Source organism: Canis lupus, chromosome 32, assembly GCF_048164855.1.
Source record: "Canis lupus baileyi chromosome 32, mCanLup2.hap1, whole genome shotgun sequence".
Lineage (NCBI taxonomy): Eukaryota > Metazoa > Chordata > Mammalia > Carnivora > Canidae > Canis > Canis lupus.
In genome coordinates, this window is record NC_132869.1 from 31054190 (window position 1) to 31077506 (window position 23317).

Genomic DNA, 23317 nt, shown 5'->3' on the forward strand with positions numbered 1-23317 from the left:
TTGCCGTGCTGGAGACTGCTAAATTCCACAAGTCAGGCTTGATTAATCCTATACAGAGTTGTAAGAAGAGAAGATGTAAGGCAGGAAAAGCCATATGCCTTTTCTCATCCTGGGAGAACCATCTTGCCTATGCAAGCCCTCCAGGTAGTGAGTGCACTCAGAGGGCCTCTCAGAGTTCACTCAACAAGGAAGGAAGCATCCACAGAGCTTGAACCCCTCCTGGAAGCAGAGCATGTTCTCCTTGGGTCCTTGGTGGTAGCATCACAAGCCCTTGAGAAAAAACACTCCCTCCCCTGTGGATGAGAAGAACATGCTGTATCTTGTTCCGTGAGACAATGAGCCATGAGCATAATAACACACTGCATTCCAAAATCCAGTAGAAGAAGCAATTGTCTCTCGGGTTAATTATAGATTCTTCACTTTCCCTTAATTGCTTGAGTCAGCACTGTTGACTCTAGGGCAGTCGCCATACACAGGTAGAGCTATTGCTGTGAAACAAGGTGTGACTATTAGGTAATGAGGTTTTTGTTTTATATTGTGTTTTTAGATAAACAAACCCACATGTACATATCCAAGTAAGTGTTCCTGTTAAAGGTGTCCCGGTAGCAAGCTTTGCTTATGTTAACTCTCTTTTTTTGACCAAATATTGGGAAATGTAGCGTGGCAAGTATGGGTGCTCTTATGGGGGTAAAGGGACAGTATAGTAATATTAAAGCTCTCTTAGAAAACCTAAGATATGTGATCCTCATAGCTATAGGGGGCTCAGATAGCATTTGGGAAAATGGTAGTAACATCATTGGAAATACACATTAAATGATTCCCAGAGAAAGGAGAGAAAATGAGTGGGAAATATCAGAGAGGGTGACAAAACATGAGAGACTCCTAACTCTGGGAAACGAACAAGGGGTGGTAGAAGGGGAAGTGGGCAGGGGGATGGGGTGACTGGGTGACGGGCACTGAGGGGGGCACTTGATGGGATGAGCACTGGGTGTTACACTATATGTTGGAAAATCGAACTCCAATAAAATAATAAAATAAAATAAAAATAGACATCGCCTACCAAAAATAAATAAATAAATAAATAAATAAATAAATAAATAACCCCCCAGAGAGAGGGTTTTTTTTATCGGCAACATACATATTTTCCTGGAGGAAAAAAATCCATGTCTCTTATCTACCTTCCCTGACTTTGTAAACTTTAGTTAAATGCCCTGCACACCAAAGTGTTCCATAAATATTTGAGGGACATCGGTCCTACTCTATCACAATAATGATATTTATTCTTCCAAAAATAAACCATGGAGTCCATGTATTCAATGGAAATAAATCTTTTGCACCTAGTTTTGTTATCTTTCCTTCCCGGTATTGTGTCTCCTACTTACTCATATGACTAATAGCCAATAAACAGTCATTCAGCAAACATTTACTGAGAAATGACTGATACCAAGCTCTGGAGAAATCTGGAAATTCTGCGGACGTTCTTAGTGTCCACACAGAAGCTTGGGGCCAAGGATCTTGTGCAGGCTTCTACACCAGCATGATTTGGTCAGCTTTTTTACTTCCAAAGAACACAGATTCTCTCATGTACCCCAGGAAAGAAGGAGAGTTATTATAAGGACCCTTGAACTGAAATGTGATCAGATTCTCCCAGTCGCTTTCTCTCAATGGTCTGTTTATCTTGATATGTCTGTTCCATTCTTTCTCCATAACCAAATTTCTCTGCTTCCTCATAATTTAGAGGATGCATCAAGAGAAGCTAGTTATGCCCCAGGAGACTCCGATCTCAGTGGCCTAAAGTAGCAAAGGTTTATAGCTCACTCAAGCTACTTGTTCACCAAGGGTTAGTTGGGAGAGAGGAGGAATTCCTCTTATCATAGCAACTTGGGAACCCAGAATGACAGAGCAGTGACAGTCTTTAAAAAAAAGAAATGAGGAGGCATGTGCTCTTCAAGTGTCCACCTTATGTCAATTCTGCTCACATTTCCTTGGTCAAAACAAATCAGTGACCACAACTAACTTAGCTGGGTGGGGATGTGCAAGCCTACCAAGACCTTGATTGGAGAGAAAGCCCAAATATGTCTCAATGGCCTTAATCACCCTCATTCAAGGCATCTCCAGCCCAAGACTGCAAACCACTTTTGTTTCAGCAGCCACAGCTAATGATTCATATTTTCCATGTTCCTTCATTCCAAGTACAGTAAGAGAGAAGCTGAGTGGCCTGCAACCTAGGTCCCTGGTTAGCCTATGGATCTTTGTGTCATGGCCAATCTGCTGGGAACAGGCATATACACTGTAGTACATGACTGTCTAGCCCAATCCTCTTGATCCTCTCCAGCCACCAGAAGACCTGCCCAGTACAGTCATGATGTTTGAAAAAAAAAAAAAAAGTCATGATGTTTGCTTGTCCTAGCTCTTGATGACAGAGAAGCCATGAATGGTACAGTCCATTAAGCTGGGTAGGATCTGGCTGTCAGGCTGTTTATGGGGCAAACTCAACAGTGGTGAAATGGAAATGACTGAGCCCAGGGACCTGCTATGTTAGCTCACCAGTCTAGAGATCAATGATGTGGTACTACAGGATTTTTAAAAGTTGGTTCTATGCAGCTCTATTGCCACACTTGGACACAGTCTTCCTCCTCTGAACACAGACTTAGGTGGGAAGGGCAGAGGGGGGAACAGAAGTGAGTGGCTTCAACCCACACGAGAAGACCTGAATGTGTGAACCCAAAATCAAGTTCCATATGCCCCCTCATCTATCTTTCCAGTCTCATGTCCCAGTTCACCCCCAAATAAACCTTCTGTCCAACTACTGTCAAACATTCCTTGTTCTTTTTTGGGCTTATTCAATACCCTCCTCTCTAACTGCTACCCTTCCTCTAAAATCAGTTTAAAAACTACCACTTTGGGATTCCTGGGTGGCTTAGTGTTTGAGGGTCTGCTTTTGGCTCAGGGCTGGATCCTGGGATTCTGAAACGGAGTCCTACAACAGGTTCCCCGTGGGGATCCTGCTTCTCCCTCTGCCTATGTCTCTGCCTCTGTGTGCGTGTCTCTCATGAATAAATAAAATCTTTTTTTTTTTTTTTTAAAGCCACCACTTTTCAGGAAAGTGTTTCTCTGACGGCTATGACCTGTGGTCCTTTCTAGATCTTCCTCCTCTGAATTCTTGTGCCCCTGCTCATGCTGAACACCTGGAGGGCATGAACATGTCTTACTCATTTTGGAATCCCAGAGCTTAGTGCCTGCCTAGTACATAGCAGGTGCTCACCAACTATGTGTTTAATGAATTGTCTGTAGCACCAGACATTTAAGGAAACTGTAACGAGTTCCTCTGCTATATTAGGCACAGTGGAGAAAAGTCAGTAATAGATGATCTCTCCAGGAGTTTCACTAGTTCAGTAGCCTGGTTTCATAGATGAGAAAATTGAGTCCCAGAGAGGAGAAATGATTTGCTGTCTGCCACCCAAACAGCCCCTATCGACCAAGCACTTCGCTATGCGCGAGACAAATGCTTTTCACTCTTTATCTCATTTTCATCCTTGTGACAACCCTTAAAAGGAAGACTTTTTACACTTACTTTTACAGAAGAGGAAATGGAGGCTTAAAGAAGTTGTAACCTGGCCAGGGCATTTGAAAACGTACGGTCCAACTCCTGAGTCCCTACTCTTGCCCCCTGCACTGAGCCCCAGGCTATGGAGTCAGTTCCCTGTGGCCCATGAAGATGCATATTGCCCGGAGGGCTTGAACCTTTTCTGTGCTCCAGTGGCTGGGTTGACAGAAGGTGATTAAAGGATCCTGGTGAATTTCTGTGCCACCAGGTCCTGTGCACGCGGGTCTAACGTTCTGACCATTAGGTCAGGGTATTTCTTCCCGCCTGGGCAGTCGGGTTAGTGGAAGAAACCCGATAAAATCCTGGAGAGGAACTTGATCATTCTCTGAAGGACTTACAAGTTGTTTGGCCTGCCTAATCAGCTCAGACACCGTCTGGGGAATATTCGGTATCCATGTAGTACAGGTTGTGAATTACTCTGTGGGGACTGTTAACAAGACCCTCACCAACTCCGCCTTGGCCAGTGTCAGACAGGGCCCTAGGGCGGCCCCCTTTCTTCTCCTCCCACCAAAGTTCTAGAAAAGAATAGGCTTCCCTCCCCTCCCCTTGGGGGCAGGGAGGAGCGAGAGATGGAGGGGAAATCCATCTGCCTCCGAGCAGAGCTCACTCTACACAGCTGGACCTGATCCCTCCTCAGAGCTAAGGCTGTGGATACAATGACTTAGCTGGGATAACACTCGGTCAGCGTTTTGGCAACCTGGTATCCGAGTACCCAAACATGGAAAGAGGCCGACTCCCTAAAATCAGTGCAAGAATAATGACAGGGAGTTAGATTTGGAGGCACGGCAGGGATCATCCACCCCCTGGATTTAAAGATACTGAAGCTAAGTTACTTGTCGAGGAGGTCGCACGGCTCCTGGCTGTAGAGAGCGAGGACCACGGTGCCTCGGTCTAAACTCAAAGTTCCCTTTCCTTCGACTCCCGCCCTTTGCCGTATGGCCACACACAGGCCCAGCACACCTAGGCCGACCGGGTCCTGTGTTCCTGAAGGCTTTGACTGTCCCTCCCCGGGGGAGAAGCTCACACAGAAGACAGAGCCCCAGACACCACCCCCCACCCGCACTAGCAGGAAAGTCTCAGGAGGAGCCCCCCAGGCCTTGCTCTCAACGCTCCCTTCCCTCTTCCAGAAAGGGAGCCCCCAGATGACACCTGGCCGGCTGGGGGCTGCGGGGGAAGGACCTGGAGGGTGCAGGGAAGGCGCAGGCCTGGGGTCGGGCACGGCGGCTGCCGCCCCCCCACCCGCACCCCCCGCACCCCTCGCCCCGGGCCGGATGCTGAGAGCGCAGGGGTCTTGGGGCTCCCTCCGGGCCACGCGCACCCACTACCTGGCCCGCTCCCCGGGCCTCCTGGGGCTCGGGCGGGCCCGGCTGGGGTCCCGGAAGGTGGGGGGCGCGCGGGGCGCGCGGGGCGCACGGAGCAGGGGTCAGCGCCGGCCCGGCCCGGCCCCAGCGAGGCCTCGGCGCCCTCTCCCTGGCGCGCAGGTTTGGAAACAGGGCGGCCTCGGCGGGCCGCCGCCTCGGCGCTCGGGTCCCCATATATAGTCATATCCACCGTCAACCGGGAGGCCGGCAGGCGGCAGCGAATGGGCGCGCGGCCCCCGCGGGAAGGCGCGGGGAGGGGGCAGGGGGCGGAGGGAGGAGAGGGGGGAAGGGGCCGGAGAAAAAAGCTTTTCCAAAAAAGTATTGGCTGTCTCGAGGAATGCGGTCGCCCCCTTGGGAAAGTACATATCTGGGAGCAGCAGGCGGCTCCGCGCCCGCACTCCGCCTCGGCCGCCCCGCCGCGCGCTCGCCTCGCCGCTCCCGCCGCAGCCGCAGGGCCCCCAGCCGCCGCCACCATGGACGCCATCAAGAAGAAGATGCAGATGCTCAAGCTCGACAAGGAGAATGCCTTGGATCGAGCCGAGCAGGCGGAGGCCGATAAGAAGGCGGCGGAGGACAGGAGCAAGCAGGTCTGCGCCTCCCCGGCTCTGCGCCCGCGCCGGCGCCCCCGAGCCCTGGGCGCCCCGCGCTCCCCCTCGCGCTCCCCCCGGGGCTCCCCCGGGGCTCCCCCCGGGGCTCCGGCCGCCCCCCTCCAGCCCGGGCGGCGGGGCCGCGCAGCCCGCAAGGCGGAGGGGGCAGCGAGCGAGACTCCGGCTCATTCTAACTTTTTTGGTCTCCTCGGGGGACGTTTATCTCGCTCCTCCGCTTCCCAGAGCCCTCGAAGTCCACTCAAGTCCTAGAGGCACTTGATCCTCAGGATCGGGGATCACTGCGGGGCGGGGGGGGGGGCGGGGAGTCGAGTCCCGAAAGTGCTAGTAGTTCCTCTGGACTTTAGGCTGCAGAGAAGAAAAGCTTCACCTGGGTTAGAGACTGGGCGGGGAGAGGGGAGGGTCAGGGAGTTTTGTTTTTGGTTTGGGTTTTGGGTTTTTTGGGTTTTTTTTTTTTTTCCTAAGAACAAAGATGGAACAGAATAGAGAGTATACGGCCCGAAGGCCAGGGAGACAGCGGCGTGTTTCTGCACCCCCAGGTGTGGAGCCTTGTGCCCGCGGGGGGTGGGGGTGCAGGGTGGGCCGCCCCTGCAGCGCGGTTCCAGCTTCGGGGGAGAAGAGGCTACCGAGAGTCCCCCGAACCCCGAGTCGGCGGCGCCCCGAGCCCGGGGCCCCAGCCAACCAGGCGCTCGTGTGTTGTGTGTGTGTGTGTGTGTGTGTGTGTGTCTAACACCCGGTCCGTGCCGGCCGCCCGCGCCCGCCCGCCGCTGCCCCCCAGCTGGAGGAGGACATCGCGGCCAAGGAGAAGCTGCTGCGGGCGTCGGAGGACGAGCGGGACCGGGTGCTGGAGGAGCTGCACTCGGCGGAGGACAGCCTCCTGGCCGCGGATGAGACCGCCGCCAAGGTACCCGGGGCGCGGCGCGGCGCGGCGCACGAATGGCTAACTCTGTCTCTCTCTCTCTCTCCCTCCCTGTCTTTCCCTCTCTCTCTCCCGCTGTCCCTGTCCTTCTGGTTCTGTGCACCCACACCCCTCCCCTGCGGGATCACGCTGCCTGCTGCACCCCCACCCCACCCCTCCCCGTCCCCCACGGCCAACTCCCAGCTGGAAGATGAGCTGGTGTCGCTGCAAAAGAAACTCAAGGGCACCGAAGATGAACTGGACAAATACTCCGAGGCTCTCAAAGATGCCCAGGAGAAGTTGGAGCTGGCGGAGAAAAAGGCCACTGACGTAAGTGCACGCTCACACTACCTCCCTCACCTCCTGCCCGGTGGCCACTCTGCGGTCACCACAATGGCCAAGGAGCAATGGAGGAGGGTCGCCTCCTCCTGCTGGACACCCGCACACAGCCCTGACATGGCCCAGAGCACTGGATGCTGCCTCAGACTCCTGTTGCACACATTCATTTATATTTCATCCACTCCTCTTTCTTTTTCTCTTTCTTTCCCCCACTCCTGGGGGGTGGAGGTGGGTGGGTGAGAAGCTGGGAGTGGAGTGGCTGAAACTGGATGCTGGAGGTGAACCTTGCCTCCCTGGTGGCAGAAGACCTCTGAGGTGTCATCATCAAGGTTTGTGCAAACAGAATACCTCAGTTTCTTTCCTTTCCTTTGCCGCCTCTGATGGGTGGGAATGCCTGGTTTTCCATGGTGAGTCTGGTCAGAGTACCGAGGGCCCAGTCTCTGAATCGAAGGAAGGACATGGCGCTACTACTTTTACTTAGAAGGCTGAGCTTGATGCTGGGGTGCAGAGACACTTGAGGCCTCCTTTCTTACTAGGGGAACCTTAATCCAGCCCTTAAGATCTGCCTGGGAAGATGATACTTGCTTGGGTCTGCAGTCTGACAGCACTAGATCCTGAAAGTACCCTGGGAGTTATATATAGCTCAGTGCTTTATATGGTATAGTGAGCTAACTGCCCCCTGCCCCTCCTGCTTGCCCCACCCCCACCTGTCAGCCTTCTGACAACCACCACATAGTTTCGGGGGTGATGCACACACTGCAAAAACTCTACCAGCACTTTGTCCCCTGCCCTTTGGAATCTTTTTAGCCGAAGAGCTTGCCTTGTCTGCTCCCTAAGTCAAGCCAAGCATTAGATTTCCAAAGGAACGACTTCTTTTCACACTGTTGGATTCCATTGTAGAAGCTCATTAAGGCTAGAGGCCCAATTAGGAAAGAATTCCTTGGGAAGTTAGTAACAATTCCAAGAATGTATGAGCACCGGGGAAAGCTGTGCCCAGAAGTTGAACTACCAAGCACAATGGCAGAATTTCTTGTAGGAGAGGAAAATGCAAATTGCTGGAGGGTCTTGGGTTCTTGAAACCAGTAAAGGCTTTTTGTGGCACGAAAGGCTTAAAATGTAATCTCCAGGCATGCTTTATAAATGAGAAATCCAGACATCGGACATTTAGAATCAACAAAAATACTCCAATCGCCGTCAAGATTACTGGAAAAGGGGTTCACAGAAGCACTGACTTAGCTAAAACATTAAAGCTACAAACTACCTGGCTTTAGAAAAAGAGCCAAAAAACACATACAACTGCGCCTGCTTTGTATAATGTAGATCAGATGTCTGCTCCGTATAAGGTTAAATGGAGGATGTCTGTCTCCCCCAAATTGTCCAGCAGGACGTTTATTTGGCTTTTTCAAAAGAGCCGCTGATAGATCAAGGAGAGATAGTCCTTATAAGGAAAAGAATGCAGAGAATTTGAAAATAGCCCTGTAAGACTGAAGGCAAGAGAAGGAGAAAAAAGCTACTACAATTCTTAGAGGGGAAAAAAGATCATAATTATTGTAACTATGCAGCGCTATCATGTCTTTATTGAAAAGTCTTGTTTAAGGGAATGCTGGTATGAGGTGGGGCAGAAATGGAAATGAGGATATTTAAAGCCACCTTGGGCAGGGGCGTGGTTAACAGGGGAGGGGAATTTTTGAAACTGTTTTGGTTCTTTTTTTCTACCGGAAAACTATGCTTAATATGGCACTTTTTTTTGTGGGGGGGGGGTAGTATATATTGATCATCTTCCCTTTTAGGACCTTTTAGGTTGTTTAGAAACTGTAGGGATGTTGAAGAAGAACATTTGCGAAGAAATGCTATGTTTAAAGTGATTCCCAACTAGTAAAAATCGTCAAGACTTAAGGAGGAAGAGACTGATATCACTAGAGAAAGAGGGAGGTAGGAGGTCAGCTTCCTGAAGTAGAATCGTATTACACTTGGAATTAGGACACTTCGCTGTCATTACTCAGCAGTGTAAAAGCATTTCCATATTTTCCTACTACTAAAAACATTTTTCTACTTATTTACCAACATACTTTGTAAATCTTATTCCAGACGTAGGGGTCTTCCTAGCTTAAAAGATTGTGATTTACAAGGTAGCACCCTGATGGTTTTTTTTTTTTTAATTTTTATTTATTTATGATAGTCACAGAGAGAGAGAGAGGCAGAGACACAGGCAGAGGGAGAAGCAGGCTCCATGCACCGGGAGCCTGACGTGGGATTCGATCCCGGGTCTCCAGGATCGCGCCCTGGGCCAAAGGCAGGCGCTAAACCGCTGCGCCACCCAGGGATCCCACCCTGATGGTTTTGGTCTGAATTTTTTTTGGTGTTCTACCTGAATGAGGCTGAACATTTTCTATCTGGCCTCCCACCCCTGCCCCAATAATTGTGATGTGTCAGTTATCTGCAGAATGTGAGTCTTTAGTCCTTGTAGGTCTTTGCTTCCTACATCAGCGATTCTCAACCTTATGTAAACAGAATCTCCTAGGGAAGTTTTAAAACCCTAGAATCCAGGCTGCACCCCAGCTCAATTAAAGCAGAATCTCTGGGAGTGGAACCCACGCATTAGTATTTTTTAAATGTGCAGCCAAGGTTGAGAACTGTCCTAAACTCTTGTATAATGACATCAGCGTGAAAATGAACTCACCTGCAACTGTCTTTCCCAGGTGTTTGAAAAGCAGGACATTAAGTCATTAGTTGGCTGCGGAGAGCACTTGCAAATGTCCAGCAGTTTCCCTGGCTCCTCCGGGGACGTCCCCAGACGCCCCCATCCTCCACTTTCAAAGTTGGAGGCTCACTGTGTACTCTAGGGGAAAAGTTGTAACCTCCCGCCGGACTAGATGAACTGTGTTGGAAACAAAGCGAGAGGCTCCACCTACAGGACGTGGGGGCACCTGCAGAGGTTTCTGAGACTCAGTAGAGACCTGACAAAGTCCAAAGAAAATGAGTCTGGAGAGCACAGGAGGTTCGTTGTTAGGGCTTTGGAGGAGGAAGAGGAGGAGGAGGAGGAGAGGGTCGTCAAGTACGTTTTTTCTTCATTATTCCCACACTTAAACACATCAGAAATTGACTTGAAGGGCTTCCTGCGAGAAAGGTGAGGAAGAAAGCCATGACACATAGAAAGCATTTATTCTTTTTAAAGATTTTATTCATAACAGAGAGAGAGAGGCAGAGACATAGGCAGAGGGAGCCCAATGGGGCCTCCATCCGAGGACCCCGGGATCACGACCCAAGCCTAAGGCAGACGGCTCAACCCCTGAGCCACCCGGGTGCCCCTAGGAGGTTCTTAAATACATGGCCCAGTGGAAGAATTGGCTGAGGATGGTTCCCAGAAACTGGGTTTTCATCCAGCTGGAGCCAGAGGCTCTATTAGGGTTCTGTAGCCTTCACGCTTGTGCCTTTTAAAGACCTCCCAGTCCAGCCCAGAATCGGTCAGATCCCAGATCTTTGAGGCTGACCTAAAACCAGAGAAGTTTGTAAGTATAAGGGATCCTCGAGACGATTGTTTTTATGGAAAACGAGCCCCAAAGAGGCTCGGGGCCCTGAGAACACAGCCGGGGATGCGCCCCGCCTGCATCTTAAGCCAGTGCCTGCATTTGTTTTATTCACTTAAAGCCACCACTTAACTATGTACGATGTATTGTGTTAAGCGCTTTGTATTTCACAACCCTCACCACTGCCCTATGAGGAAAGTGCTCCTGTTAACCCATGCTTACAGACGAAGCCCAGAAAAGTCCGGTTATTTGGCCAAAGTCAACAGCCAGGAGAGACCCAGGAGCGGATTCGAACCCAGGAAGCCTGCGCTCGGCAGGTCTAACCACAATGCAGTATGTTAGTGGTTTTCGCTTCGCGAGCGCGGCGAGGGAGGAAGGTTGCTGTGGTCCGGCTCGGGCGTGCTGGGCTTCTGGGCAGCGAGGCACGGCCCCTTTGGGGACGCGTTTCAGGCCCCAAACCTCTGGCTCCGCTTCTCTCCCTCTCGGGCGAGGGCACCCAGAACGCCCGAGCGCCGTGCTCCCGTCGCCGGCAGGCGGCACCGTCGCGCTCCGCAGCCAGGTCCGCTCCCCCGCGTCGCCGCGGAGCCCCAAGTCCTCGCTCCCGGCCGTGCGCGGCTCCGCAGGCGGCCCCCGGCTCGCGCGGCACCTCCGCGGGCCCCGCCGCCGCGAGCATGCGCAGTGCCTCCCGCGGCGCGCGCCCCGCCCCGCCCCGCCCCGCCCCGCCCGCGGCGCTCGCGCACCGGCCCGCGGTTCGCCTGCGCCGCCCGGGAGCCCGCCACTTCCGGGCTGCTCCTGGGCCGCTGGGGGCGCCGCGGTCGCGCGGCGCGGCCTGGGCGGGGCGGGGCGGCCGGCGCTCGGGAGTGCGGCCGCGGCGGCGGGAGCGCAGCACCGGCCTCTGCCCGCGCAGCCCGCCGCCGCCCCGAGCCATGGCCGGGAGCAGCTCGCTGGAGGCGGTGCGGCGGAAGATCCGGAGCCTGCAGGAGCAGGCGGACGCGGCGGAGGAGCGCGCGGGCAGCCTGCAGCGCGAGCTGGACTACGAGAGGAAGCTGAGGGAGACCGTAAGGGGCCCACGCATCCCGCCCCCGCCCGCCCGCCGGGCCCGCCGCGCGGTGCAGGGCCTCCCGGAGCCCACCTGCCCCCGCCCCCGCCCCCACCCCCACCCCCACCCCCACGCCCGCGGGGGCGCACCTGGCGCACCTGGGGCAGCCGGCTTCTGGCTCGGGGGAGCGGCCCCGCCTGTTCTTTGCAGCCCTTCCTTTGCATCTCAGCTGCTTTAAAGTAAAAGCCCCAAGGGAAAGCAGCAGTTGTCTTGAGAAGGTTCTGGAAGCAGCAGTTTCCCAGAAAAGGCTCTACTCTGGGGTTATTTGCATTCGGCCCCGGTGTCTGGGGTCCCCCGGGATGTGCACTTTGCGCTGCTGGCAGTATTTACCCCGAGGGTGGGGAGGGAAGAGGGAAAACCTTGCGGAAATCTGTCCCTTTGGAAAAGGGGCGCCGACCGGGCAAGTCTGGGGTGCTGCTAGACTTTGGGGCCTGGGGATGCTAAAGTCCGTCCCCAGTGACCATTGGTTTTCTGGAAGCCTGTTTCTTTGTGGTGGTGGAGACCTTGACAGCGCCGGGTTCAGACAAGAATATGTGACCCGTGCACCTTTTCCCTTTGTATTAGCCAACCCTCCTCCCCAGTGGTCTTCTACAGACATTCCTTTGTTACCGAGTATTGAAAAAAGTTGGCTGAATGTCAGCGATTATTGGGTGTATTCTCCTGCCGGCTTCCCCCTCCCCCATGGTGAATGTAATACCTGGCTTCCTTCCTTTCTGCTAAGGCAAACGTATCCAACAAACAGGAATAGGATTTCAGAGGTAGTCCGGGCATTTACTATTTGTTGGTTTTTGAGCCTGTGTTTTAAATCAGGATGCTCAAACACCTTGGGAATTTTACAACAAACATAATAAGGTGCCCAGCTGTGCTTAATATGGACCCATTCAGAGTTGAGTAAATTGCATTCGTTAGGTGTTTGTAACTGCAATATGGCTGGCTGCAGAAACTTCAAGACCTGTTTTGCATAAAATACAGGGAAGCAATGGATTCTCTTAGGAGGAAGGCCTAGCTGGAGGAGATTTCAGATGAAATGCAGACGGGAATCAGGAAATCAATCAGCAAAAGATAATTTTCTTGAGAACAGGTCAGCAGAGACCGCATAGATACCTCTGAATTTGGCAGGGCAATAAATTGATTCCAGGGCCCTCTCTGATTGGCTAACAGCTGTCCTTGAACCATTAAAGCTAATAGAACAAGATGGATAAGAATGAGAACTCTGGACCCAGACTGCCAGAACTTGAATTCTGGCTTCTGCTATTTACTACCTGTGAGACACTGGGCACATTAACTTCTCCGTCTCTCAGATCCCTAACTTTAAAATGTGGATAATACTAGTACCTGCCGGTTAAGGTAGCGAGAGGAATTAGTATGTGTAAAGAAGGTACAGCAGTGTATGGGCAACAGATTAAGTACTAGGTGTCAGCTGGTGTTAAAATTGCACAGCACTTGGCTTTGCCTGTTGCCCCCTTTGCCTTCACCTATCAGAGGGTCTTAAGAATGGCCTGGACGTTTCACTGCATTTTAAAATGCTCCATGTAAATGCTTTTCTTTAATCAATTTTTTTTCTTTTGGAACTTGAATGGAGAGAGGACGTGGACAGACTGGAGGAAACGTTTGGCTGAAGTGGCATTAGTGGCAGAAGTCAGTAGAACTCCCCTCACCCTCCTAAGAAAGGGAATATGTGGTCCTATACAGGAGAGCCTTGTATTTATTAACTTCTGTCCCAGTAATTGATGTTAGACGCAGAAGATTAATTTTTATGAAGGGCATGTTGTTACTCTTCTACTCCTCTGCATCATTTTCGTAACCGTAGTCTTCCTGTGTCTGTTGGCTGGAGATGATGCTTTGATTCTTTTCAAAGTTCTGTGCTTAAAGTGGTTTAATTGGGCTGGGTTTTTAAAAGTAATTTGGAAAACACTCCATCCAGGTGACTGGACACAGAACCTTTTAAGATAGCAGTTTGAGAACTGAATCAGACCATTAAAGAGACCACTTCAGATTGAGAGTTGCTCTGACTTCTGCAGCTGGACCTTGGAAGTAGCTTATTGAAGCCAGCCTCTTGGTAGTTGTCAGACGGCGCTGTGAGGTAAGCTAGTAGTCACAGTTTCTCTTGGCAGCAAAGATAGAGGTTTAGAGTCAGAATCATGAGCCACTGCAAAAAATATTTGACTGGAGAGTTGGCCCTAAGTTCTTATTCTCAAAAGTTCAGACATGCTATAGTTAATTGGCCCTATTATGGCAGCACTTACCTTGGAAAATTTGGCTATCACTTATTTCCTACTGGTTTGTTTTTCCAAGGTGTGTGGGCCCTTGAAACGGTTGGAATGAGGATACTTTGCTTGATAGAATGATTGACTCTAGGTCTTGTGACCCACCAGGGTTTTGTATGTTTGTTGTCATTATCAAAGGAAAAAGTAGCAAGAAGGAGCCAGTCTTTCCTCCTTTGTGGATAGCAGTCCAGCAAACAAGGAGACTTAAAGTTGTAGCCTATAGGTTTTGAACTGATAGTTTTATTAAATTGTGGGAAATAACCAATTTATAAAAATCCCCTGTCCTCTTCCACTTTCAAGTTGGTAAATATCTCTGGGACCAGGAAGCTCGAGAGTGTGCTTTGTGCTCACACTGGCACCCCCAGTTACTGGCAGTAACTGGAATATACACTCATGATGTCTGTTTTGATATGTAGGCAAGGCAAGGGCACTACAATGCCCTGTTCTTGTCCGTTCTCCCTCATTATACAAATATGCCTCATAAATTATAGGCTTTGGCACAGATAGAGGAGGTTGTGTTTATCTGTTATCCATGGGAGTGCCCCTTAATGTCCTCAGTGGTTTTTTTCCTCTTTCCTTACCATATAAGGGCATAAGTTTAACTTGGCCGTAGACACTTGGTCTTACACAGCAAGTTGGGTGAAACCTTCTCTGTATAACTACAGTTTGCATGAAATAAAAATGCTTGACCTTTGATCATCCCATGTTCCACCGCTGGTTCAGGCAGGACTTTGAAAACATATTCCAGAGGATCACTTTTTAGGATAGAATATTATTTGTTATTCTCCTACAGTTATTTTTTTCTTAATAGTCTTAACTAGAATGCTTTTTTTTTAAAAAAATTATTTATTCATGAGAGACAGAGGCAGAGACACAGGCAGAGTGAGAAGCAGGCTCCATGCAGGGAGCCCAACATGGGACTCGATCCCAGGACTCCAGAATCACGCCCTGGGCTGAAGGCAGGCACTAAACCGCTGAGCCACCCAGGGATCGCCTAGAATGCTTTTTTAAAGTAAACATCATTGCTGTTTTTTTGTTTTTTGTTTTGTTTTTAGTTGTGTTGGCTGTAACATCTGGATTTCATGAAAATCTAGGCCTAAAAGTTTTCTTTCAAATCTGATTTGGAGTAATATTTTGCTGTATTGAGGTGGCCACACCCTTGATTTCTGTGTAGTACCGTACTGTATTGGGTGGGGGGCAGTTGTGTACCTACCCTTGTTTTCTGTGTGGGCAGCTAGTACCTTCGGGTTGGGTGAGGGGACAGGGCAGGCACAACTGCAAAGTGTCTGGTGATTGTTTAACAACAGATCTGCAGGAAGATAATTGGTAGCCTTTACTAATATAGCAGTCTCTTCTGAGTAGCTCATTACACGTTGGGACACAATAGCACTTTTGAAATAAAAGAAACTAGCATCCCAAACTGAAAGACTCCACCAGCAGTGTCAACACACAGCCGTTGTTAGAAGAAGCTAACCCAGCACACTGAGGGTGATTTCCATGCCTGGAAATAATTTACTTCTTGGGTCTTGACCCTTCCCAAATGCCTTATTTATATGTGCTTTTAAAATAACAGCTACTCATGTGGCTGTGGGCTTGTACTGACAGAGGTAAACACAGGCTAAATCTTAAGTAGACTGCCCAGGTTCTGTGATGAAAGGAACCTTAGAGAATACCTAAATAAACCTCAAAACTTTAAAAAAAAAAAAAAAAAAAAAAAAAAAAAACACCAGGAATAAAAGCCATTAAAGGTGAGGGGGGCCTTTTGTTTTTTATTTATTTTTAATTTAATTTTATTTTATTCATGAGAGACCCAGAGAGAGAGGCAGAGACATAGAGGGAGGAGCTGGCTTCTTGCAGGGAGCCTGATGCAGAACTTCATGGACCGAGATCATGCCCTGAGCCAAAGGCAGATGCTCTACCGCTCAGCCACCCAGGCGCCCCACGTAGGGGCCTTCTGAACAAAGGGCATAATCCCAAATACATACACACACAAAAATTGAGAGAAGTACCCTTAATTTATTTGTGGAATTAAACTTCATTTGAATTCTAGGGACCCAAACAACATTGCAACCATACCAATATGGTAGGGCTTGAGAAGCTGGTAAGAGTCCAGATTTTTCCCAGAGAAGGCTTTCATGGGGACAGATGTACCCCAAGACACTGCTCTCAGGTCCCAGCTGTAGCCTATAAGCACCTTAGCCTGTCCTGGGAAACCCCAGGAGCAGCAGGCATTGATTTCCTGGCTTGAGAGCAAATGCCCTGTGTCCCTATAGGAGGCGTCACTCACCCATGAGTGCTGCGTGATGAAGTTATTTCTGAAAGGACTGAGAGGACTTGTTTAAGAGGATGGCGTTCAATATAGTAACTTCACTAGTACTGGCTATCCTCTGTTGCGGAAGCCTTGCTTTTGTGTGGGTAGTTGTGTTAGTGGAGGCTGTAGAGGATCTCCCATTCTGATTTAGGAAGACAGAAGGCACCCGGGGTAAGAACCACCAATCCAGCGCTGTCGTGAGATTCCTGGAGGCCAGGAGAAGTAACAGAGCCCACACGTGAGGACCCAGGCAACTGGGGTTCTAGTCTTGTTCTCCCACTGATGGCTGTACGGCCTGAGCATAGTCAGCCCTCTATCAAAAATCCTCTATCAAAATCCTCTATCAAAAATTCTTTTGAACAGAGAGCTCAGAGAGTAGTTCCCAAAAGATTTGCCAGCTGCTGTGGATGGTGGGGCAGGGAAGGTGCAGGAATGGAACAGGTTGCTTATATGCAGATGCCTGCCCTCCCCTCTGACCTCCTGAGTCAGAATCTCCGGGGATGGGGCCTGAAAGTTTGCATTGTTAACGCGCACCTCCTAGTGGATTCTGGTACTCAGCCAGTTGTGGGAACTGCTGAATGATGCCTAGGGACCTTTAAAACAATTGAGACCCCATTTTGTGAACCACCCACAGGTGTGATCTCTCTAGTCCTGGCTCCTAGAATGGACCTCCATTCCCAGCTGTTCCTTGGGTGCCCTGGATGAGGCCCTCTTGGGCGATATTCCTGCAGGACCCAACCCATAATGTCGGGAAGTCTAAGGTTCTGCAACATGCTCCCAGGGAAACAGTGACATTTATAAAACAGGGTCCAGGACTAAAGGAAGAATGGTTAGAGTTAGAGGCAATAAGAGGGAAGATAGAGACTGATGAGGAGAACCTTTCAGGTCAAGGAATCTTGTGTAGAGTGGCAAGAACAAGCATTGGTCTTTCCCCTCTGGTGCCCCAGCTGGGTGAGAAGCCAGGGACCTAGGTTGCCCTGTCACTCTGAAGGTCGTTTCCCTAGAGCATAAACAGGCTTCTTCCTGTGAGTACAAAGTCCTCAAGGTTGGGGCCCAGATGAAACAGAAAGCAGAAATTTAAAATGTGGTGGCTACAAGAAAACATTATAGAGAAAATCTTGTTGACATTTCTCTGGCCACAGCACTTGTAACAAGGATACTTGCCTTCATATTTAAAATAATAATTATGAAAGAAGGGGAGGAGACTAATACTTTTGAGTACATGACATAGACATTATACTACAGTATTTTTGGTTTTGCTCTTCGTTTTGTTTTCAACTTTCAGACTTGCTTATCTCCCTCTACCCTCATTCATAAAGGACATAGAATCTTACTAGAAATGGAAAATACAGAACAGTGACCAAAGCAGATCTGACCCAAAAGTTGACCCTTTTAATGTATACTTCCTTCCAATTTTGAAAAAATAAGGTTGAGAAGACAGTTGCTTCTACATAAGAAATTTATCGTCCCTATTACCCTCCCCCCTCCTCTAGAAAAAACCCATACTCACCTGCCCATTAGATTTAGCAGAACCCATTACTAGCTGTGCACTGGGAAGGATTTACCGTGTAGGCCAGTGTGGTTGTAAACTGTCGTCCTCGGATCCATTTCCCTCTTCCTCATGCCCTGTCTCGTCAGCCAGTTATTATTACATAGTTAATTTTTGACAAGATAAAAGTATATTTGAATTTTTTTTTTGTAAAGTCCTTCACCCCAGTTGGAGGTGCCCTAATCACCTCTTCCCTAGACAAAACTTGGCATTTAAAAAATTTTACAAATCCTGATGGGCAAATGGTTGAATGTTCTCGTATTAATTTCATTCAAGGCCGTAATCACAGACTCTAACTATGTATGGGTCTTTCAAACTTTGTATATCATGGGTCCCTGAGCTAAGAAAGTTTCTTTTGTTTAAATTAGGTTGGTTTTACTTGTTTTATTCAGTAGACATTTACTGAGCCCATATTGTGTGCAGAGAACTGTGACTCCCTACATGTAAGAAGCTTCCTGTTGAGTAAAGAAGATGGGAATATAGATAGAACTAGCATGGGTGCTTAAGTATGTATCTTAGTTTTTAGAAATCTCTCAAGTGTCCTGAAAACTTGATCACTCCATGATACCCACATATTCAAAGTGGATGTGGTTGAGGAAATGGAACCTGATTAGTAAGTCCTAGCTTTGACTTCCACACATAGTATTTAAACAGACACCAATGCAAGTGTCTGCAGTGGGCCATCACAGTCCTACAAGTGTTCTGAAGCTCATAATAGCAAGTGTTTATAATAGTAAGCAATCATTGCATCCCCAAAAAAGAAACATCTTAATTTGGATACAGATATCAATAAAAATAGTCTCTGTACTGCTTTCCTCCTTAAGGAGTTTGAAACTTTTCTAGTAGCAACCTTGTAAGAAATGCCAGTAAGCTTATCTCAAAAACACTTGGGAAATTTGTCTTGGCCCTGTTCTAGGGTGGCCGAGTTCTTCTACACCGGTTGCTGAAAAGAGGGTGGAGGAGGGGGGGGGTTACTAGATTTCCTTGTATCTGTAGGGTGTATAGTTTACAATGGCTGAATTTGGGCAGCCCGGGTGGCTTAGAGTTTAGTGCCGCCTTCAGCCCAGGGTGTGATCCTGGAGACCCGGGATCGAGTCCCACGTCGGGCTCCCTGCATGGAGCCTGCTTCACCCTCTGCCTGTGTCTCTGCCTCTGTCTCTGTGTGTGTGTGTGTATCATGAATAAATAAATACAATCTTTAAAAGGGGGGGAGGGGCGCCTGACTGGCTCGGTTGGTAGAGTATGTACATGACTCTTGATCTTGGGGTCATGAGTTCAAGCCCCACATTGAGTAGAAATAAATAAATATTTAAAAAAAAGAAGAAGAATGGCTGATTTTAATTATTTTAGTTCCTTTATAAGACTCCTTTGAGCCAATGGCCAGGAGAAGGGGGAAGGCAGACTCCTGAGTCTGGTTTCTGGCTGTCATGCTCTTATCTTGTGTGGCCGAGCCCGGGTAAGTGCTGCCTCTGTTCGGCCCCCACCCCGTCACCCCTCTGTGAGTGAGGTGGCCGCAGTGGCAGTCAGGGTCAGTGTGGAAGTTCCAAAGAAGAAAAGAACCCAGTGAGAGAGTGCGCTCGTTCACAGTCCCTCTGGCCACTGAAAACTGTATGTGCAGACTTGTAAACACACCAGTTCATTGTATCAAATCATCATAGCCTCACAGAACTCCAGAGTTGACCAGGGCAGGTGGTGCCCTTGGAGGTAGGTCCCCACGGGGCCAGGCTTCCTGTCTGAAATCTGTGTTTCAGGCTCCACCACTTCCTGAAGGCACTCCCCTCACTTTTCTCTCCCAGCCTGAAATGCCTTTCATTCTCTCTGCCTAGGCTGAAGCCGATGTAGCTTCTCTGAACAGACGCATCCAGCTGGTTGAGGAAGAGTTGGATCGTGCCCAGGAGCGACTGGCAACAGCTTTGCAGAAGCTGGAGGAGGCTGAGAAGGCAGCGGACGAGAGCGAGAGGTGAGGGTGCCTCTCCCAGCCCATCTTTCTGCACAGGCCTCCCTTCTGGGTGCGACAGGGAGGCTTCTCTGATCTGGGGCTTAGGAGTTTTACAGTCCCTTGGGGGGATCATTTCCTCGTTCAATCCCAGATATAACTTTACTGGGTTTGTTTGTTTAACATTAGTGGGATACCTGTGTGCCAAGTGCTATTTTTAAACCCCGAGGTTACAAAGAAGAAAAAGATCCTATTCCTGCCCTCATGCAGCTCCCTGTCCAGCAAAGGAGATGGACATTTAAACCAGACATTCTAGGGATGCCTCTTGGTTCATTCAGCTCCTGCTGACCACAGAGCAATTAGGCATTTTTTAAAAGATAAACTTTATTTTAAAATACACAGCGGAGACTGGGCCTTGATAAATGAACCAGGGACTCTCAATTGTTAAATAACCCTAAAAATAAGTGGAAGAGGAAGCACAGATAAAACAGTAATATGATCTGTGACAGTAAATTGTTTTGGACTTAGTACTGCTGATAAGACACTCATGCACATGTAAATACAGAAGAAACCTGTGTATTCTGAGCCCGCTCCCTGTAACCTGGCTCTTCCTGACTTACTACTCCAAGATTCAGCTTTGTGGTAGTAAAGGAAAACCATGGCCATATAGACGCACAACTCCACGTATCCTAGAAGATACTCTTTCTTATGCTCAACCATTCAAGTTCATATATTCCTATTACATAGAAGCATTCCAAGCATGACTCATTGAGACTAGAGAGTTCTGCTAGAAGGATGAGAGAGTGGTGTGGTGGTTCAGAACCCGGGGAGAGTGTATCCGTGCTATGACCTGGGCAGGTGAATGCCATCAGCCATTCTTTCCATTTCTCCCTCTTAGATAGAAGTGAGTTTCTGCTCCCTGCCACCAGGGATAGAGAGTAATTTCAGACTTGAAGATTAAAGAAGCTTTTAAGTTGAAGTTTCCAGTTCATTATTCACTGTTGCTTATTGTTTCTTCTCTAATGGAGAGTGTTGGAATTCCTTAAGATGACTCATCATCTCTTACAGTGCACACATACCAGTGGTTTTGTGGCTGATCCTTCCTGAAATATACTTGTTAGTGAGCCTAAAAGACAGTCTGGCAATGTTAGAGTTTGTAGGAAAAAGGAATTTAGAGATGACTTACCCCATCCCTTCGTTTTACAAATGAGAAAAGGAGGACTCATCGGTTAATGCGACCCATCCAAAGTCTCACAACGAATTTATGGCTAAGCCAAGACGTGAATCTTGGTTTCCTAATATATACCATAGTACTTCATCCAAAACTACTGGTTTATTTATCTGAACTGCCTGCTCAGATTTTATTAAATGAATCCCGTTTTAACATGACTTATGCCTTGGGCAGCCCAGGTGGCTCAGCGGTTTAGCGCCGCCTTCAGCCCAGGGCCTGATCCTGGAGACCCGGGATCAAGTCCCATGACAGGCTCCCTGCATGGAGCCTGCTTCTCCCTCTGCGTGTGTCTCTGCCCCCTCCCCCCATGAATAAATAAAATCTTCTAAAAAAAAAAAAAACAAAAACAAAAAAAAACATATGCCATAAACTGAACATATCACGGAACAATTCACGTTTTCCAAAACTTAACACCAAACATACATGTTCAGCATAGACAACGGTATCCGTGTGTCTCAACACCTCTATGGTGAAAGAATTCTATTAAAGGCAGAATTCATAGTTTCTTATCTAAAGTATCGGTTGACCCATAGGAAATTGCCATTTTTACAGATCTGATGCAGTCAAGTATCAGCAGTTTCCTATGGTTCAGTCACATTTGTAGCTAATGGGGTAAGAACAGCTACCTTCTTAATAAGAAGTACATGAAGACAAAATTTGTTTTTGTTAAAACTTTCAAGCTGAAGCTTCTCACCAGGAAAAAGAAGAAATCCCATGATTTATATAGCAAGTAAAACATGTTGGCTTTTCCTGTTTCCGTGCCTCCCAGTTTCAAACGGGATCCTGACGTTGCACCTTTCATTTAACATTAGATCCCTGGACAGTTTTCACCAGTATTGAAAGTGTGAGGTTTCGGGTGGTGAGCGGTTTAGCGCCTGCCTTTGGCCCAGGGCGTGATCCTGGAGACCCGGGGTCGAATCCCACATCGGGCTCCCGGTGCATGGAGCCTGCTTCTCCCTCTGCCTGTGTCTCTGCCTCTCTCTCTCTCTCTCTCTCTCTCTGTGACTATCATAAATTTAAAAAAATAAATAAATAAATAAAAATAAAAAAAAATAAAAAAAGAAAGTGTGAGGTTTCATTCACAAAAAACAGAGATGTGTATGTCTTTTTCTGTCTTAAGCTCTGGAAACTCTTACTTCATGGTTTGGAAAATAAGAGCAGCTCTGTGCTCTATTTTGGTCTACCCGTTACACCAAGCCTCACAGACCAGTGCAGTGTGGGCCTATGGAGATCTCCTCTAAACCTTGGATCTTCCTGCTTGTCTACTTTTCAGAGGCATGAAAGTCATTGAAAGCCGAGCCCAAAAGGATGAGGAGAAAATGGAAATTCAGGAGATCCAACTGAAAGAGGCCAAGCACATTGCTGAAGATGCCGACCGCAAGTATGAAGAGGTCAGATCTTGGGACCCAAAGCCTCATGACTTGCCAGCAGTGGCCTTGGTGGGGGCTGGGGAACCATGCTTATGAGCCTTGGGTTCTTTTGTGAAACACTGCTGTATTGGTGGAAATGGGTGGTTTTGAGAAACAGAGTTCCCTTGTCTCCAGAAAATAGTTCTGATTTGATCCTGCTAGGGGATCCCAGGCTTTATCATAAAGCCAATCCATAGCATTGAGAAAGACCAAAGTTTCCCCCAGGATCCCTGCCCCCCACCTTTGCAGCATCCCGACCAGGACAAAAGATGTTTGGCCTGGAGAAAAGGCAGTTGGGCCTCTTGTCACTTGTGGAAAGAGCCTCTCATATTGTCACCACGCAGGCAGCTCTTCCTGGTGTGACTCACCTAGCACCATCCACTTCAGGCAGCATGGAGACACAGTCCATTGCGCTAAAGTCCATGTAGATTCAAAAGGCTTTTTTCAGTCTGTCCTCTCTTTTCCAGTTGATAGAATCCCATTGTCAAGAGAAGTTCACAGGTAAATCAACTTCTGGTCCTGTCCCCATGAGAACAACCTCCTGTGATAACAAAGCTAATGATTTGTTTTAGTTTTCATTTAATGTATCATGGCTATCTTGAAATGGTATTGACACCCCTTTTTTTCTACTTTTTAAAATTATTTTATGACCACCATTATTACCACTCCGGTTACCCTATGCCCACTACTTGAAACGCTTCAGAGGATCCCTTCTTCTCTCAGGTTCTTTCCTCCACTGAATCGAGAGCTTGATTAGTCATCTTACCAGCTCATCTTATGTTAGCTTCTGTTGCTATTCTGTTGTCATTTTTAACCTCCTCCACAAAGAGAAGGTTGAGGTACAGGGCTCTAAATTGGTAGAGTTCTCAGGATTATTTTCAGTGTGTTTTGGCAGCCCCTACCTTTACAGCATCAAATGGATCATGTCTCATCGTGCTGCTATTTTTGAGATTGTAAATTTTGTATCTCTCCCTCCTTCCACACTTAGGCTGGCTATGTAATTATAGGAACTTCACCTGGGTTAGACTTAAAATGAGACTGCCTACTCAAAACCAACCATTCTGGATCTTTGTGAGCCGAAGCCTCTGGTCTACTCTCCATTGGCCCTCCCAGTAGAGAGTTACTTCTTTCCAGTCCATGGGAAAGAGAGTCATCTTCTTTGTCTATAAGAAGTTCTA

At 48.5% G+C, this 23317-nt stretch overlaps 1 protein-coding gene across 34 annotated transcripts in view; it reads left to right on the plus strand.

Annotated features, from left to right (window-relative positions):
- Nucleotides 1–5296: 5296 nt before the first annotated feature.
- TPM1 (tropomyosin 1) overlaps nt 5297–23317 on the plus strand; it is a 28538-nt gene continuing 10517 nt past the window's right edge. For 8 of the 34 annotated variants that reach the window (XM_072808999.1, XM_072808992.1, XM_072809004.1 and 5 more), the window contains exons 1-4: nt 5301–5555; nt 6676–6801; nt 19390–19523; nt 22004–22121. In XM_072808999.1, coding sequence (XP_072665100.1) covers nt 5442–5555; nt 6676–6801; nt 19390–19523; nt 22004–22121 — 492 coding nt within the window. In that variant the 5' untranslated portion in view covers nt 5301–5441. Of the gene's footprint in view, nt 5556–6351; nt 6802–11194; nt 11396–19389; nt 19524–22003; nt 22122–23317 lie in introns of those variants that run through there. The other 26 variants (XM_072809012.1, XM_072809015.1, XM_072809014.1 and 23 more) reach the window with 9 other exon arrangements.